Raw genomic sequence first — 16,621 nt, 5'->3', positions numbered from 1 at the left:
CCCTGGGTCTACAGAATATGTATCCCAGATGCCCCGTAAGAAGGGTGGTTTTTAGTAGGCATGTTGACGTTATTTGTACGTAGTAAGAGAGTAGAAAGAATCAGAAAAGCTTTGGCATTTACCTTGTTAAATTTTTATAGCTAAGCTCTGGTTCAAGGGTCTACTTAAACAACTTAACTGCACTAAGAAAAATGAGAGCATTGAGACCAGTGAAAGGAGTTCACAAAATTCTATGAAAATGAAGCAGTTTTAGCAGAAATCAGTACGTTCAGTGATCCAAGATACACAACTAGAATATTAACTAGTTTTATTGACCTGAAGGAAATTTGCACTTTTTTTTTCCATAAAGACAAAAAAAAATCAGGGCCATTGTCCTTTATTATATTACCAAAAATTGTTTTAATACATTAAGTCACCTCAGATAATTTTGAATGCTTATTATATATCAGACATTGCAATGAGTCCGGGAGCACAGTGGTTTACAAGGCACAGTTTCTGGTAAGGTGCCCTCAGCTACAAGAAGGGATGGGACCTAAAGAAGAGGCAATTTCAATGTAAGTCGATGTGTTATGCGGGATCAACCACAGGATTCCTTTGCTATACACAAAAAGAGAAAACTCAGCACAGTTCTGGGGAGAAAAGGAGAGGAGTAAATAAAAAGTTGGCTAGGTGATTCTAAACAAAGGGAAAAAAGTTCAAAAGCTCTGATGCATAAAAAAGAAAAAAAATGGGAATATTCAGTGCAGTTGTGTATCGTGTGAAGAGGTAGTGGACAGACATGAGAATTTGAGAATTTGAAGAAAAGCAGGCTTTTATTCAAGGCAGATCTTATGTACCGATATTAGGTAGTATTCTATATTCCAGAAACGGTAAGTTGGCAGCTGTGAGCTAAGTTCAGCCCTTGGATGTGTCTTCATTATTATATAGGTTACCATATTTAAAGTATATAAAATTTCTCACAAAAACTCAGATTAGGAATTCTTTTAGGGGCTCCCAAATGGCTCAGTTGGTTAAGTGTCTCACTCTTCGTTTCAGCTCAGGTCATGATCTTGTCATGGGATGCAGCACCTCGGGCTCCTCGCTCATCGGGGAGTCTGCTTGAGATTCTCTCCTTCTCCCTCTGTCGATCCCCCCCACCTCTCTCTCTCTCTCAAATAAATAAATCTTAAAAAAAATTAAATCTTAAAAAAAAGGAATTCTTTTACGAGATCAGGAATTCACATTGGATCCGTGTTGTTTTGTCCCTGAGAAACTGCTTTTGGAGTCACCACCCTCTCCACTTACTTCACTTATTAATATCAACTTCCAGGCCCCTGAGGCATTTGTATGTGCAAGAGGAACTACATAATTAAATTTGCTCTAATGTACTGGTCTGACTGATATTGGAGGTATCAGTACCAGAGGCGGGTGCATTATTTAGGAGATTTCTTTGGTAATCGAATCAAGTAAGGAGGGACCCACAGAGGTTGTGGTGGGAGGTAGAGGAAAGAATAGAAGTCACCCTTCCTAAAATGGCATAGTGGCTTAGGTGATCCAAAATGAGATAAAGGAAAGGGTGAAGGGTTTTATTTTCAGATTAATCAACTTGAGTGTGATTTTCTCCGTTTGGGATCTTCAAGAGACAGTCACCAGGAGGGAAGTAGACTTGCATGCCGGTGAAGGATCCAGGCAGGGAGCAAGAGAAGGCATAGGGAGTGTTCAGATTGGAGTACCTGTCTGAGGCTTACGGAAGGAGAGAGCAGAGGAGTCGGGTGGTAGGGAGCCAAGACTGCAGTGCGGCTTGGAAAGCCTCGGGCAGGCAGGTGGGATGAGGCGAGCCTAAGATGTAAGACTGATGAAGGGAGGCCGTCACCAGAGAAGCAATGGCCTCGCTCTAGGACTCCTGCCATGCTCCCCGGCCTGGTGCTGTGCAGGGGTTTCTGAAAGTACAACAGCTCGAGGTTCTCAGCTAATCGCTCGCCTTCCAGTAAGTTCTCTCTTGTAAGAAGACCTGAAGAGTGAAGGCCCAGAGCGGACTCAGGGGCCACTAACAGAAGGATCAGGTTTAGGTAAAGAGAGAAAAGAGTTAAAAATGGTTGTCTATAGGGAATACGAAATGGGTGAAGTTAGCAAGAAACTGATATTTCCGTAATAGCTCTTTAGAACACTCTGCTTCTTACATATAATATATGTAAGTAAAAAGGACTTGGGGCAGAAACTGCTCAAAAGATTCCCCAATCTCTTTACTTTTCTATTTAGGCACACTACTTCCTCTACATTCTCTTGCAGTTAAATACAGCAATATGAGTTCCAGTCAACGGAAGGAGAGAAGCGATGGGTGCCACTCACAGGCAAGGCTCATAAAATCCACCACAGACAAGTTTCCCTTCCATTTTACTGGCTGAAATCAAAAGATTCCAAGGACTTAGACTCCGCAAGTTGAAGAGAGAGTGTGGGATCTGAATCACTGCTATAAGGCCACCTGACAAACAGCTACTCTGGGTAATTCTATATTTAACATTTTGTTGTGTCGCTATTTTAAGCTGATGAGATTCGGAGACTTAACCATTAACTAGCAGCTAGCATTAACTTAAGAAAATTAGTTTGAGATAAAGTTATATGAATGTATACCATCAATAAAGATGTATAGATCTTTGTATCATCTCAGAGACACTTTTACCTTTATTTTTTTCTAAGGCTTCAGACTCAACATCTTCAATGCCTATTAACTTATTAAGGTTTGGTGAACACCATAAATTTGGCAAACTCATAATTTTAAACTAACTTTTCCTTATTCCTTACTTCTAATGGTGCCATCATTTCCACAGACCATCAGGACCTACATTTTATGGTTCACGTTCATTCCTACCTTTTGAATCATTGTTTTATCACATTGATAAGTTCTGCTAAATCTCCGTCTTTGTATGCATTCCATGATTCATATTCTTTTGCCACCATTCTAGAGTAAATGCACAGCTTTGTGCCTATGGCACCGAAGTAGATTTCTACCATCGAAAAGTCTATGACAGCCTCGCCCCAAACCATTTTTTTCAAATTGCTACTGTCACTCTCCCCAGAACATTTTTTTGGATTACAGCAGCAATTATATTATAGAAATAACATTAAATAAGAAGGTTCCAGCTTGAAAAATACCTATTTGTCTACTTACTAGAATTACTTTGGGAAGCTGACTTGGATATTCTGAGCCTTGATTCTGTCATATATTAAAAGTGAGTAATCTGTATTCACAGGATTGTTGAAAAGATTGAATGAGTTGGTTTGTAAATAAATGGTAATAACAAAACACCTATTTCATAACAGTGCTTGGTACATGTTTATTGAATGAATAAATATATTCTTCTTTACTTCTTCCCCTTCAGTCAATGTGATCAAATGCTATTTCTCCTTCAAGGTAAGCTTAAATCTGACCTGTTATGTGACATCTCCCTATCGATTTTATCTCTATGGAATTCTTGATCACTTATCTTGCCTTATATTATTAGTTAGCTTTTTTTGGTTTTCATGTATAATCATTTTCTTTAAATAGATTGCAAATGACAATGGACCTACTTTATAAAAAATATCAGGTGTTTCTTTAGATGCTATTTTCAATTGTGGTTGTTTGCTTTTCATTTTTGTTTTATTGGCCTGTCCAAAATTCTTTCCCTCTTTTTTCATAAATGAAATTCTGATTTTCTTTTGGACATAAACCATTTAAACCTCTAATCCTGTAGATCATCAATTCCACTTGACCCCACCCACTGTCTCCAAGGGCAAACACATGACTAAGTACTTGCCAATCTCAGTATTTCACTCTCCTTCCCAAGATGATTCACAAAGGGCCCGTGAGCCAAGCAAAGTATGAAGGCAACCATTATCCCATAAGAATGACAATGCAGAATTAAATTAACTAGAGCAATATTTTAAAAGATAGTTTGCAAGCTAACCCAGTTGGGAGAAGAATAGGGTCAAGTGAGGAAGACAAAGAATAAAAGACTTACTCCTGGATCTTACTGTACCTGATCTCTCAGCCAGGAAATTTAGCTCCAGGGTTTAAGCCACATGGGCTCAAAATTCTCTTTTTCCTTAAGCTAATTTGCTTTTTGTTACTTATAATCAAAAGATATTTGCCTAATAAAGCTGTGCTTTTTAACGATGAAGATAATATTTACTACTTATTTTTTCTAGCTTATTGATAATGAGATTTAGACAAAAAAGTGGATTATATAACATGAACACTCCTCACTAATAGAGAAAAAAGAAACAGCAGCACATTCTTTGTGGCTTATATAAATTTCATTATTTTGCTGTTTAAATAAGCACATGTCTTATAATATTTAAGAAAGCTTCAAAGACCACTTCTGTATTCCAATCTGTAAAAAATATTTTCATTATGTTTATTATAAAAATATAAATGTTTCCACTACAAATCATTTTACATTAGTAAGAGGCCATCTACATTGTACAATATAAACTAAATGAGTAATTTTTTGAAAATACAAGTTTAAAGTAAATACATATTGCCAATCATATCACATTTATACATGGCTTAATTGATACTTAGCACAGCATAAACTGGGCGAGTTACCAGAAATAAATAATATATGTAAATCAAATTTAAGATACAAAACAGATAATATGGTACATAACATTGTGAAGAAGTGTGGTTTCATGTTTATTGAAAGTCAATGCAGGTCCTGTACAAAGAGATGGCCATCAGCATTCTAGTACCTCTACTCCACAGTTAAGAATCGTACACTGTTATGTTTACATATGTACAGGGTAAAAAGCATGTAAAGTAAATTTATAAGCGGTCAGATAGAAAAATAGTGGAAAAAATGAAGAGCAATATACTGTGTATATAATCTCTACTTTCAAATGGAAACCACAGCCAAAAGAAGTGAAATAGATCTAGCAATTCTCAACTTCTATTAATTTATAAAATGCACAGATTTTGAGTATGCTCAGAATAGTACCTAAGAAAGTAAATGCTAGTAGGGGAAAAAATGAGATTGAAGCCAGGTTTAGGGCTTGATGAACATTCCACAACACAAACAAAATGTCTGATTAAAAAAAAAAAAGAGTCTTTTAACTGCTTCTAGCAGGCGTAAGTGAAATTTGTAATTAATTTCATAATCGCATATATCTTTTTAAAAATTCATGCTCTTATATATCCAATACAGAATTCTAGTAGGATGATTTGACTATAAGGAATATTGCAGAAATCTAAGAAATAATCTCATACATGAAGGAACACAACCTAAGCCTTATTACACTAAATTTACAACAGATTAGCACTTGTGAAGTTTAATCTGTGACTGTAAGCTGTAGAGTGTTCCATTTTGCATAAGAACATAAGGGTTGCAGCTTCGATTTATTCTTTCAATTCTTGTGACATATGCATTTCTTATTTCTTATTCCCATATCAGCGTTAGAAAGAATATAGATAGAACTAAAATGTTGCTTCACAATAGATTAGTGGCTAGATCTCCATCAGGTATATCTTTTCAAAATATTACTGAGTACACTCATATTTGGCCCTATGGAACAGTAAATCTAAGCTCCTGCAATGGGAGATCTCTCCATTGTCTACAGATTTTGAGTCATTTGCTAGATAACCAGCTCGTTTGAAAATCAGATGCTGAACAAATGCAGAGAAGTTCATAGCTTCTAAGTTATACACCAAAATTACAACAGGTGTATTTCAGTGGAAGACTCTTAAAGATAATAATACCTGCTATTGATGATCACAATGTTTAATTAAATTAACCAAACCCCAGTGATGCAGCTGAGTAGTTTAGTTTTCATTATTCCCTATAAATAGCTCAACAACTTTAAGCAAAGATATTAAGTGACATTTCAAAGCCAGTCAGCAAGTGATTTTTTGATTCAGGCATTGGCCTCTAGGCTTTGTTGCCGATTAATTCAGCAATCTAAATAGGATTCCAATTTTTTCCAGTGTAGCTATTCTCTACTTAGGAGCTCTAATGTAGCTCCTTTACTAATGGAGGGAGGTGATGGTCTCCTAAACACCAGAGCAGGGCAGGTATGTCATTGAGAATCCATACACACAAGCCAATATATTACACTAAATTAGGAGCATACCATTTGTAATAAATGGAGAGACAAAAATGGATGGGATAATTCAAACTGAGGTTTGAGTAGTGTATGAACAGGGAAGGGGTTCGGTTTCTTTCTTTTTATATATGGATATAGGTACATAGAAGCAGTTGGTTCAGAAATTCTGAAAAGAAACCCATCATTCCCCATGTCTAGTTTACCTGTTTTTTAACTCTGACAATTTGAAAGAACATTTGGCACTTGGCTGTAACAAATCCTAATTAAATCATCAAGGCATAAATAGAAAATAATAAAAAGAATTCAAAAGAAAATAAATATGTACTTTTCTTCAAAATTAAGACATTTTTACATGGTAATACTTAAGAAGCTAACAATTAAAAATGTATAGTACTTAAAACAACTACAGACTTCACTTCTAAATGTTTTTAACAGATAAAAGAGAAAAATACAATGGAAAAGGTAGTATATATGGCCAGATAGTTTGAGGTATAAATTCCTCTATTTTGCTTGCTTTTAAAGAAACAAAATACCTGTTACAGATTTCTTCTGTGTATAAAAATATCACAAGTCTTTTCTTTTGTGGCTATTAGTAAACAGAGCCACCATGTTCATTTTGTTATTACACTTGTTCTGCTTTTATGATAATCAGTTTATGATCAATGGCTCTAGGCTAGTTCTTCATCATTCCACGCTGAAGAATTTTAGTTTAACCCATCCACTAATATAAAAAAGCAATTACAAAACAAAATACACCCCCCCTCCCATCCACTAAATGATAGGGGAAAATAAAGAGTCTTTCAATTCCATGTTAAGGCATTTGTATTCATATCTGAGTGTCTTATTGGGCTTGGACTTGCCACCAGCATCTCCAGCGTTATCACCTGTCTGTAGAATGATGCTACATCTTCCACAGCCACCACTTCCTTCTAGAAATAACACTTTACACTGGAACTGGACCATTTTTTGATTGTGTTTCTAGAGCCTTAATGCTACTGATGATTTTCTTCTGTGGACCAACCACAGTGACTCCAACCTTCTTCATGTCACTGTGAAAAAAGAAGAAAATGTTTGATGAGAATCCTGGTTTCCTGGAGAGTATGTAAACAGAAGATTTTCAATCAGCAAAGCTTGCACAATCATATATCCCAGTGCTCTGAACTTAATTTTCTGATTTTTGCATCATCCATGTACTATATCCTGATCATTCCACCTCTCTCGTTATGGAAGAATAGATGGTTTAGTGGGTTGACTAGCGTCCCCTCAAAATTTCTGTCCAACTGGAACCTCACCGTGTGACCTTACTTGGAAATGGAGTCTGTGCAGATATAATCAAGACAAGGATCAAGATGAGATCATACTAGATTAGGGTGGGCTCTAAATCCAATGAGACTATACTTAGACACAAAGTGAAGCAGACAAGAAAGCCGTGTAGAGATGGAGGCAGAGATTGGAGTTATGTTGCCACAAGCAAAGGAATGCTAGAATGTACCAGAAGCCAGAAGAGGTGAAGAAGGATTCCCCCGCCCCAGAGATTTTGGATCAGTAAGGCCCTGCGAATGCCCTGATTTCCAACTTCTGGCCTCCAGAAATGTGAGAAAATAAATTTCTGTGGTTTAAGACAATAAGTTTGTGGTAATTTATTATGGCAGCCCTAGGAAATGAATACAGATGATCAGAAATTCTTTGCAGGGCATTAACCTATTTCCTTATATTTGAGCCAGCTTGGAGACCATTTTCACTGCAAGAGTATGCTGGATGTGACCCTGTATCAATATCCATATTCAGGTCTTGGGAAACTGCAATGTACCATTCGTCTCTTGAGACACCCTCACTGGGCCCTGAGCTGCCATGTAAGTCTTGACTACCTTGAGACTATGACATTGGAAAGGCCATGTGTGAGCATTTAGTCTACACTGTCAGCTTTGCAGCCATCTGCCCCAGGGCAGACATAAATGAAACCATCTCAAGCCCTCCAGACTAGACCAGATTCATGTCAGATGAATGCTTCAGTCAACACCAACGTTAGGGCAGAAGAATCACCCACCTGAGCTCTGCCCAAATCCATAACCCGTGACATTGTTATATACAGTAAAATTGTGGTTTTGAGGTAGTTTGTTCCTAGATAGCTGGAAAATTTCTTTAAAGTATAAATTCCTTTCCAAGTAGAAGCAGTGACTAGGATCTATTCCTATTTATCAAAAATATTTAACTTAAAATAGTTTAAACTTAGAAACCAGGCATTACAAATAAAGATTTTAAGAACAAAAGGAATTTCATTTGGGGGTGGGGAGAGACTTAGCTAAGCATATACAAATGATTAATTACATAACCTTGATTCAAGGAATTTGTTCACATATCCACCTCTTTCTGGTCTTGACTCAAACACAGCCCTCTCAGAACACCTTCCCTGACCTTCCTATTTAATATTATGAAACCTCTTGCATTCATACCTGCATTTCCTATTTTCTTTTCTTGTTTCATTTTTCTTCCAAAGCATTTATCACCATGCAGCATATTGCCTTTCTTTCTGATTTTTCTTTTCTTTTCTTTTTTTTTAAAGATTTTATTTATTTGACAGAGAGAGACACAGCGTGAGAGGGAACACAAGCAGGGGGAGGGGGAGAGGGAGAAGCAGGCTTCCCGCGGAGCAGGGAGCCTGATGCGGGCCTCGCTGGGATCATGACCTGAGCCGAAGGCAGACGCTTAACGACTGAGCCACCCAGGCACCCTGATTTATTTTCTTTATTCTTTATCTTGTCCCACAAGAAGGTAAATTCCATGTGAACAGGGATTCTTGTTGGTTTTGTACTCTGCTTATCAACCACACCCTGAACAATGGCTATCATTTAGTAGGGGCTCAATATCTACTTAATAAAGAATGAACCAGTAGTCTAAAATATGTTTATCTGGGGAAGGTGACAGAGGAGTAAAGTATCACTTAGCAAGGAGTGCCAGGTTAATTGAGAATGTCCAGAAGGAAAAGTATGCATGCAAATACGTGCACACACACACAGAAACACACTGAAGGGCCTCATTCACATTGATCATAAAGAAAAGAAGGAAAATTGTGAGTTCAATTACACAGAAATGGACCAATTGATTTCTTAAGAAATGGGTTCCCAAGCAACAAACGTGTACAAGCAGACACCGGGTAACCATTTTAGAAGCAATCTACATGATATTTATGCATCTGCTACAGAAAATTAACCAAGACTGGTTGCATTCCTATCTCCTAGGCTGGGAATGAAATCCTGATGACCTGCTGGTTAAGGGGCTGATAAATTCTCAACTTGTATCTTGTACAACTTGTATCTTGTACAACTTGTATCTTGCCTGAGGCCTCTCTGATTTTACTCCAGCAGCCTTGCTTCACCAGGAAGGCTAGTGGGGAGATATGGTGACACCAAGCTTGCCACTCTGTGTAACTGTGGATAAAGAAACTCTCACTTGGAGTAACATAGGCTATTTACAAGAATATATGAGAATATGTGTTGTACAAGATTTTGCTTCTTTACATATATATATATATCTTATATATATAATATCTTATATATAGATTTTGTTTCTATACACACACACACACACACACACACACACACACACACACACAGCATGGATCTATCTTTTAAATGAACAACAAACATTTTCTTATCCCTTATCCCTAAACTATAGGAATTTAGAGACAGAAAACAGGGCAGAGATAAATACATTTGTACAAATCAATAGATCCTTAATCTTTTTGTATTTCTTCTCTCATCTTTCTTCCAATCCTATATTATACTTTTTATGACTTGCCAATTTTTTTCTCTGTCTTCCTTTTCTCCCTCTTAAAAAACTTAAAAAACCGGGACTCCTGGATCAGTCAGTTAAGGGTGTCCCTTCAGCTCATGTCGTGATCCTGGGGTCCTGGGATCGAGTCCCACATCTGGCTCCCTGTTCAGTTGGGGAGTCTGCTTCTCCCTTTGCCTGCCACTCCTCATGCTTGTGCTCTCTCTCTGACAAATAAATTAAAAGCATCTTAAAAAAAAACTTTAAAAACCAATATGATAATCATGGAAAGCAGGAAAAAAATGTTTCAAGTTAATATAATAAATTCCCAAGCTCTTTGCGAAATGTAAGTATAGTAAGAGAGTAATATATGCTATGATGTTTGGTCCTGATCCTCTCTACAGAACCGAAGCACCCATACCCCAGGGGCTAGAAAAAAACTAAGATGATGAGAGTTCATAGATCAGTTTGGGACAAGGCTGAAGGGTCAACCCAGCTCCAGGACTCTTGTTCCTACAGGAAGGGACAAGTCTTCTTCTTCAGCCCAGTGTCCCCTCATCACTTTTTCCCCCCTCATCACTTTTTTTATAGATGTATATCCCAAAAGCACTCCTCAAGAAATCCTGTGCATAAAACTATTTCAGATTCTGTGCCTGGAACCCAACATAAGCAAGTAGATACATAATTTCATATATATTCAATGCAAAGGATTTTATGAGAAAAGATAAAGTAATTCTCTCTTTAGATTATACCTTAGCATGGATTTTTATGTCCCCTCTGTACTCGCTACCCCTGTCAAAATGTCTCCCACCCCCAGCCTGCCAAGTCCAAGATAGTTGTAAGTTTACAACTCCAGCTCCTGCAGCCTAAACAACATTCCCACGTGCTTATCTCATTTTGACTACCCTATTCAGAAGAGCAGTGGAAAAGTTCGAGTCTAAAGAGCAGCTCAAGACGGAGACCAGAGGTTAATAAGCTATCTGGCTGGCACTTCAAAGGCAAAGGATAGGTGATGACACTGTGAGAATGGCCTCCAAGGGTGCAGGAGAATGACCTGTGGCAATTAATCCACCTAATAGTCATTCTACACACTCAGTTCTCTCTCCAGTTTCTATAAGCACTCTCTCCCTTTCTCGTTCTCTCTTCCCTTTTCACGTTAACCTCCCTAAATCCATCGTAGGCTATGAAATAATATTTTAAAACGTGTTATTTTGACTGAACAACGCTGCCTATTTCCTGGATTTCATTTGAAAATTAGATGATTAGCTTGCATGTCAATGAAATCTCTACACTAACTGAAACAGATAATTATTTATTTGGATATTAAGCTCTACTGATCTTTTCCTGTAACTTTAAAGCCCAGATAGAAGAAAAAAAGAAATTCAATATCCTTTTTTGGAATTCTGTTCTATTTCAAAAGAGTTATTTGGTCAAGAGAATCATTTCTAAATTGGGTCTGGTTGGCACGAAGGAATCACATTTAAACAAAAAAGCCCAAGACTGCAAAAGGTAGGATGAAATACCAAGTTAAATATTTTAGAGCATTTGAGGTAAAAATGTTGCCTCATTCGATTTCCCCAAATTGTGTATTATGTATTTCTTTATAAATTCTCATTTTTGTTATATAAACTAGGAGCATGATGGACAACACACCACAGAGATCCACAAGGCAAACAATTATTTTCAAAGAGTTTTAGGTCGATAGGTGTTAATTCTATGCTGTCCCTGCACTGGAGGAGAAAGGACAGGAGGAAAAACATTGTGGGGATTGAAGTACAGAGAGATGTGGAACCATCTGGCTTAGTGGGAAGGACAATTCTGAAAGAGCGGAGTCTCCCAGGAAAAGTCAGCTTTCAAATTCCCTGTACATTCATGGGTCATTCAAATAATAATAATTAAGTGCAAATATTTTCACCAGCCAAAGAGAGCTCACCGTCCAACAATGGACTGTGGAGAAAATGTGCCCCAAACTTGGAAGTAGAACAAATGCCCCCACTTCATCGTTTTAAGCAAATAGCTTTCTTACCACATTCACAGCTCCTAACATCTGACTTTATTTAAAACTGTGAGCTAGCAGTTAATCATATTAACAGTGTTCTGCTAATCCACTTCAGTATGCTTTTTCATTATCTCAAAGCTCTGAGTGTTGATATTTGATGGAGAATAAACATTTGTATACCTTTGCCTTTGGAAACCTGGCAAGGGTGCAGAAATGTCCAACTTTTGTGTTTGTTCTTTTCTATGCTTCTGTGCTCTGAAGCAGGTGTCTTGTAGAGCATAACCCTAATTGTTTACATTACTAAAATAAGAATTTATAAAAATATTGAAAAACATTAATATATCCTGAGACTGTCTGATCAAAATAACTACCACAGAAACTCAAATAGTATTGTTGATTGGGTCAGAAGTCTATTCAATAAACATTACATTCCACTTCATACAGAAATGCCAACACATGTCAAATAGACTGGAGTGGGTTTATTTTCTAAGAGCACATTCTCTTCTTCAGTAGAAGCATACCCTTCCTAAAGATCTTTTTGTGAACTTTTGTGTTTCCGATTGGAAAGCTATATCGTAACTGGTGAACTTTACCTATTTGTTAGGCACTTGTATCTCTATGAATTACACAGTACACTCCTTTTTGGTATCTAATTTGTGGATCTCCACGGTGACTTTGTTTAAATGACCAACGGGGTGACCATGAAAGTCTTTAAGTATTCAACATTTAAATATTAAGATATTGGATGGAGAGGATAAGACTACAGGAACTTGTACATGGAAATGCAAAAAAAAAAAAAGTCACTGTGCAAAAAAAGAAAAACAATGCAGTTACATTAGGACGTGAATTAAATTGGCTTTCATTCACAGAGAGATGGAGAATATGGCTTCTGGCTCTTCATTTTCCAGTTCCCAATTACTATACCTTGTGAGTGAGGACTAATTTTATTGATTATATACTGGATTCACTTGATTCCTTATAAACCCCCTTTTCCTTAAGCCCATGTGATCGTATCAAAGAATTCCTATTAGGAAAATCCCTGTCTAAGAAACACAGCGTGTTACACTTGATATTTGACTTTTACACTTGGAACCATAAATTAACACTAATTAATGCATACTAATTATGCATATCCTATCTTTCCAGTCTGACTATAAGCTTTTTAAAGAAAGCAATAATATGTCTTAAACATATTTATAACTTCATTTTCTAACATGATATCCTTCACAGGGTAGACACTCAATAATAGATGATGATATACAATTATTTAGTAGATGTGAAAACTACTTTTAGACCTTAGTGTGTTTCCCTGTATGCCAGCTTATCCACTTACTTCTTAAGTTTTCCACTTCTATAGAGATTAGGCTTTGTTATAAATAACAGAAAAGCACAAATGCAGGAATGCTTTAATCATCATGCTATGATTTCTTACGTCTTAAATTGAGAACTTGGGTCATTAGGGCTGGGAATGGGTATGTATCTGTTGGTCTATCTGAGAAAGGTCATAATTCAACAAAGATACCTATTGCGGGGAGCTATGATGAGGGAGGAAAGACACATCAACACACATAAATCTAGAAGGTGTCATTGACAAAGAGGCCCAGGACCAAGCTTAGTGGTTACAGAAGACAGTAAGAACCTCAGAGGTTCAGCTAACATGTATAACTCATTAATCCAAAACATGTATGTCCACTAGAAACTACAGAATCATTCAGTCTTAAACATTTTCTCTTACTCTGTGGAAATCTTGGCTATGGTGTCACAAGAACTGTACTCCACGCCTGTGAAGATTTCCTTGCACTGTGCTGTCCGGACACCATTAAGCCAGTCACCTGTTGTGCGGAACGTAGTGATGTCGACGTTGCTTTGGTCCAAAAGAAGGTTTGATGGCCTGCGAGAAAAGAAAACACCAAAGGAAGAGAGATCAGGAGTCAGCAGAGTTGCTGCGTGTCAAAATTTGACACCAACATCAGCAGGAACTTCCAGACTTCATGTGGTGTTCCTGTTTATTTGTGGAATTTCTCTGCCGTGAAGGCTTCATCTATCCAAGCTGGCAGCTTGCAAGAACACTGTGTAATCATCTTGTCTCAGCGCGTCCCTTCTCCGCTCACGACTGCTTTGTAAGTCATTGAAATTTTGCCAGTGGAATGCATAAATAGATCCATACATACTTCTATAATTTAATTTCTTTAACTATTAGCAAAGGTGGTGGTAATTCAGGATATAGTTATAGTAGACATGACATGCTGAATATTTAGATGTCCGGATGTTCATTTTAGACATTGTACAGGTTGCTGTCTAAAGGACAGTTGAATAACCTAGATTGTAATGACAGCAGGACATAAAGTGAGCACAGATATAAATAATGTCACATGTCATTAAAAATAAAAATCACAAAAGGAATAGAAAAAAATAGATGAGTAACAATAAATGAAATTCTCACATATATGACAACATCAAATGGAGTTCATGATATAGAAAGATGAAAGAGAGAGAGATAAATAGATAATAGATATCATGACTGTGGTTTATATTGCACAATACAATCATCATTAAGGGAAACTTCTAGGGAACTTGTTTTATATAATTACAGGTCTGACCATAGATCTATGACCAACTGCAAGATCTGGTGAATCAAAGGAACAGCAGGGACATAAAAGAAACAGAGGGGACCATATTTTTTCCCTGGGAGAGCCAAAAGAAGTCGCCTATTGGTAAAATGCCCTTAGGGTGTTTTTTTCAGCTCTCAGTGATCCGTATAATTGTCCTTTGACTCATAAGCCTGGGGCCCTTTACCAGATAGAAAATTGATTGTCCTCTTTCTTTATGTTCTCCTCTTAAGGAAAGGAGCTTGAGCAAAAGTAGTTATGAAGGCCTTTGTCTTGAGATGAATATTAACAACAATGGCAATAATGATTACATTGAACATTATGCTTCTATACTAAGTATATTACACAGATATGAAGGGCTTTAATTCTTACAACAGGTAATGATGCTATGTCCCTATAATAGATGTGGAAACCAAAACTAAAAGAGATTAAATCACAAATCTTGGTTTCCTCAGGCAAAAGAGGCAGAGCTGGGATTTAGATATAATTTATTTTATACCAAAGCCCACACTCTTGGCCACTGTGCTGTACCATTTAGGTGGAACTTTGTTCATTGTTGCTTTTCCCGTGTTTTCTCTTAAGTTCTTTATGGTTCCATGATGTGATCTCTTTGATTTTTATATTCCATAAAGGATAGTGGTCTAGTGCACAGGCACTGGAACCATAAGTCTTGGGTTGAATCCTGGGTATAGAAACACAATTTTTGTGATCTTCAGTGATTTTCTGTGATCTTCAGTGATTTTCTGTTTTTTTTTTTTTAAGATTTATTTACTTATTTTAAAGAGACAGAAAGAGAGAGAGAAAGAGAGAGAGAAAAAGAGGATGTGTGCACACAAGTGTGTGTGGGGGGGCAGATGGAGAGGGAGAGAGAGAATTTCAAGCAGGCTCCACACCTAGCAGGAGCCCAAGAGTCCAACACGGGCTCCATCTCATGACCCTGAGATCATGACCTCAGCCGTAATCAAGAGTCCAGTGTTTAACCGACTGAGCCACCCAGGTGCCCCCAGTGATTTTCTTATCTTGTCTGTTTTCTCATCTATAAAATGCAAATGATGATCACAGTAGATTTCACACAAGTGAAGATTAAATAAGGTTTAAAAAAGATTACACATGCAAGTGATACTCAGAGATGTGTGGACACGTGATATGGTATCAGTTAGCTATTTGTTATTCTGACGTAAGGTAATGCATCTAGTCAAATGGTTGAAGCTTTTAAAACTTTAAAAATAACAATAAATCCCAGTTTATAAAAAATACTAGGAATGTGGTGATGCTGTTAATTATCCTTCTGAGCAACTAGGAGTTTAGTCATGTATAATCTTATGAGCATAATAGGGCAACAACCTTGTAAAGCAGGTATAACTGGGGACCTCATTAGAATAGCTAAGAACTTTTACAAGCTCACAATGATTCTATAACCAATGCTTGCAAATGGATATGCTATTCTGACTTCTGTAGTTTCTGTTTTCATTACTGCTATACATATTATTAACATTAAAACTGTGTGTCATAGACTAATCTTTAACTTATAATTGAGAAGGTAGATTTAGATTTTTTACCTTTTCAAAACTATCATTCAGAATCTTTCATGTTTTGTGATACTGCAGTTGAACTGAATCAGCATTGAGCTCTTAAAACTTTTTAAAATTATTTTAAAAATCCCCAATATCAGGATTTGTTAACTAAACTTCATAATTTCTTATATATTAAAAATTAATACTTTGCCTAAATGAAATCTATTTTTTGAAGTGCTTAAATTCAACATTTAGACTTTTCAGAAGACATCAAAACAAATGAAGACTATACTAATATGCATTTATCCTTATTTTAGAAGAAAATTCAGCTCTCTAAAGTACCAATTCAATAATATTTTTAGAAATAGCATGAAATAAAAACAAAAGGAACCATCCTGACAAAATTAAACTGCATGGTGTTTTATCTATGAATACTAACCATTGATTATCATTTAGGAAATGTGGTGAGGCTCATGTTCTCAGGAGAAAAAACTTTCTGTAAAGCAAACCTACAAATATGCCAACTTTACGGACATTTAAAAGGAATTTTTAATTGGGAGATTTCTATTACTATTGATAATATTTCTCCAACTCACTCCCATTGGAAACATGCTTAAGTGTGAGGCTAATATTCTCAAATCTGAACAATTTTGTATCATGTCCTAACCTGC

At 36.7% G+C, this 16,621-nt stretch overlaps 1 protein-coding gene across 3 annotated transcripts in view; it reads right to left on the bottom strand.

Moving 5' to 3' along the window:
• Window positions 1-4,380: 4,380 nt before the first annotated feature.
• Window positions 4,381-16,621, bottom strand: part of EPHA3 (EPH receptor A3) — a 378,828-nt gene continuing 366,587 nt past the window's right edge. For 2 of the 3 annotated variants that reach the window (XM_025868405.2, XM_073892247.1), the window contains exons 16-17: window positions 13,563-13,718; window positions 4,381-7,106 (exon numbers count right to left, since the gene is read on the bottom strand). In XM_025868405.2, coding sequence (XP_025724190.1) covers window positions 7,001-7,106; window positions 13,563-13,718 — 262 coding nt within the window. In that variant the 3' untranslated portion in view covers window positions 4,381-7,000. The remainder of the gene's footprint in view (window positions 7,107-13,562; window positions 13,719-16,621) is intronic. The other variant, XM_073892253.1, reaches the window with a different exon arrangement.

The sequence above is a fragment of the Callorhinus ursinus genome, unplaced genomic scaffold (assembly GCF_003265705.2).
Source record: "Callorhinus ursinus isolate GAN/ISIS: 27379988/994484 unplaced genomic scaffold, GSC_fseal_2.0 scaffold1, whole genome shotgun sequence".
NCBI classification, from domain to species: Eukaryota; Metazoa; Chordata; class Mammalia; order Carnivora; family Otariidae; genus Callorhinus; species Callorhinus ursinus.
Note: the sequence above shows the minus strand (reverse complement) of the source record. Positions and strands in the feature narration are given on the sequence as shown.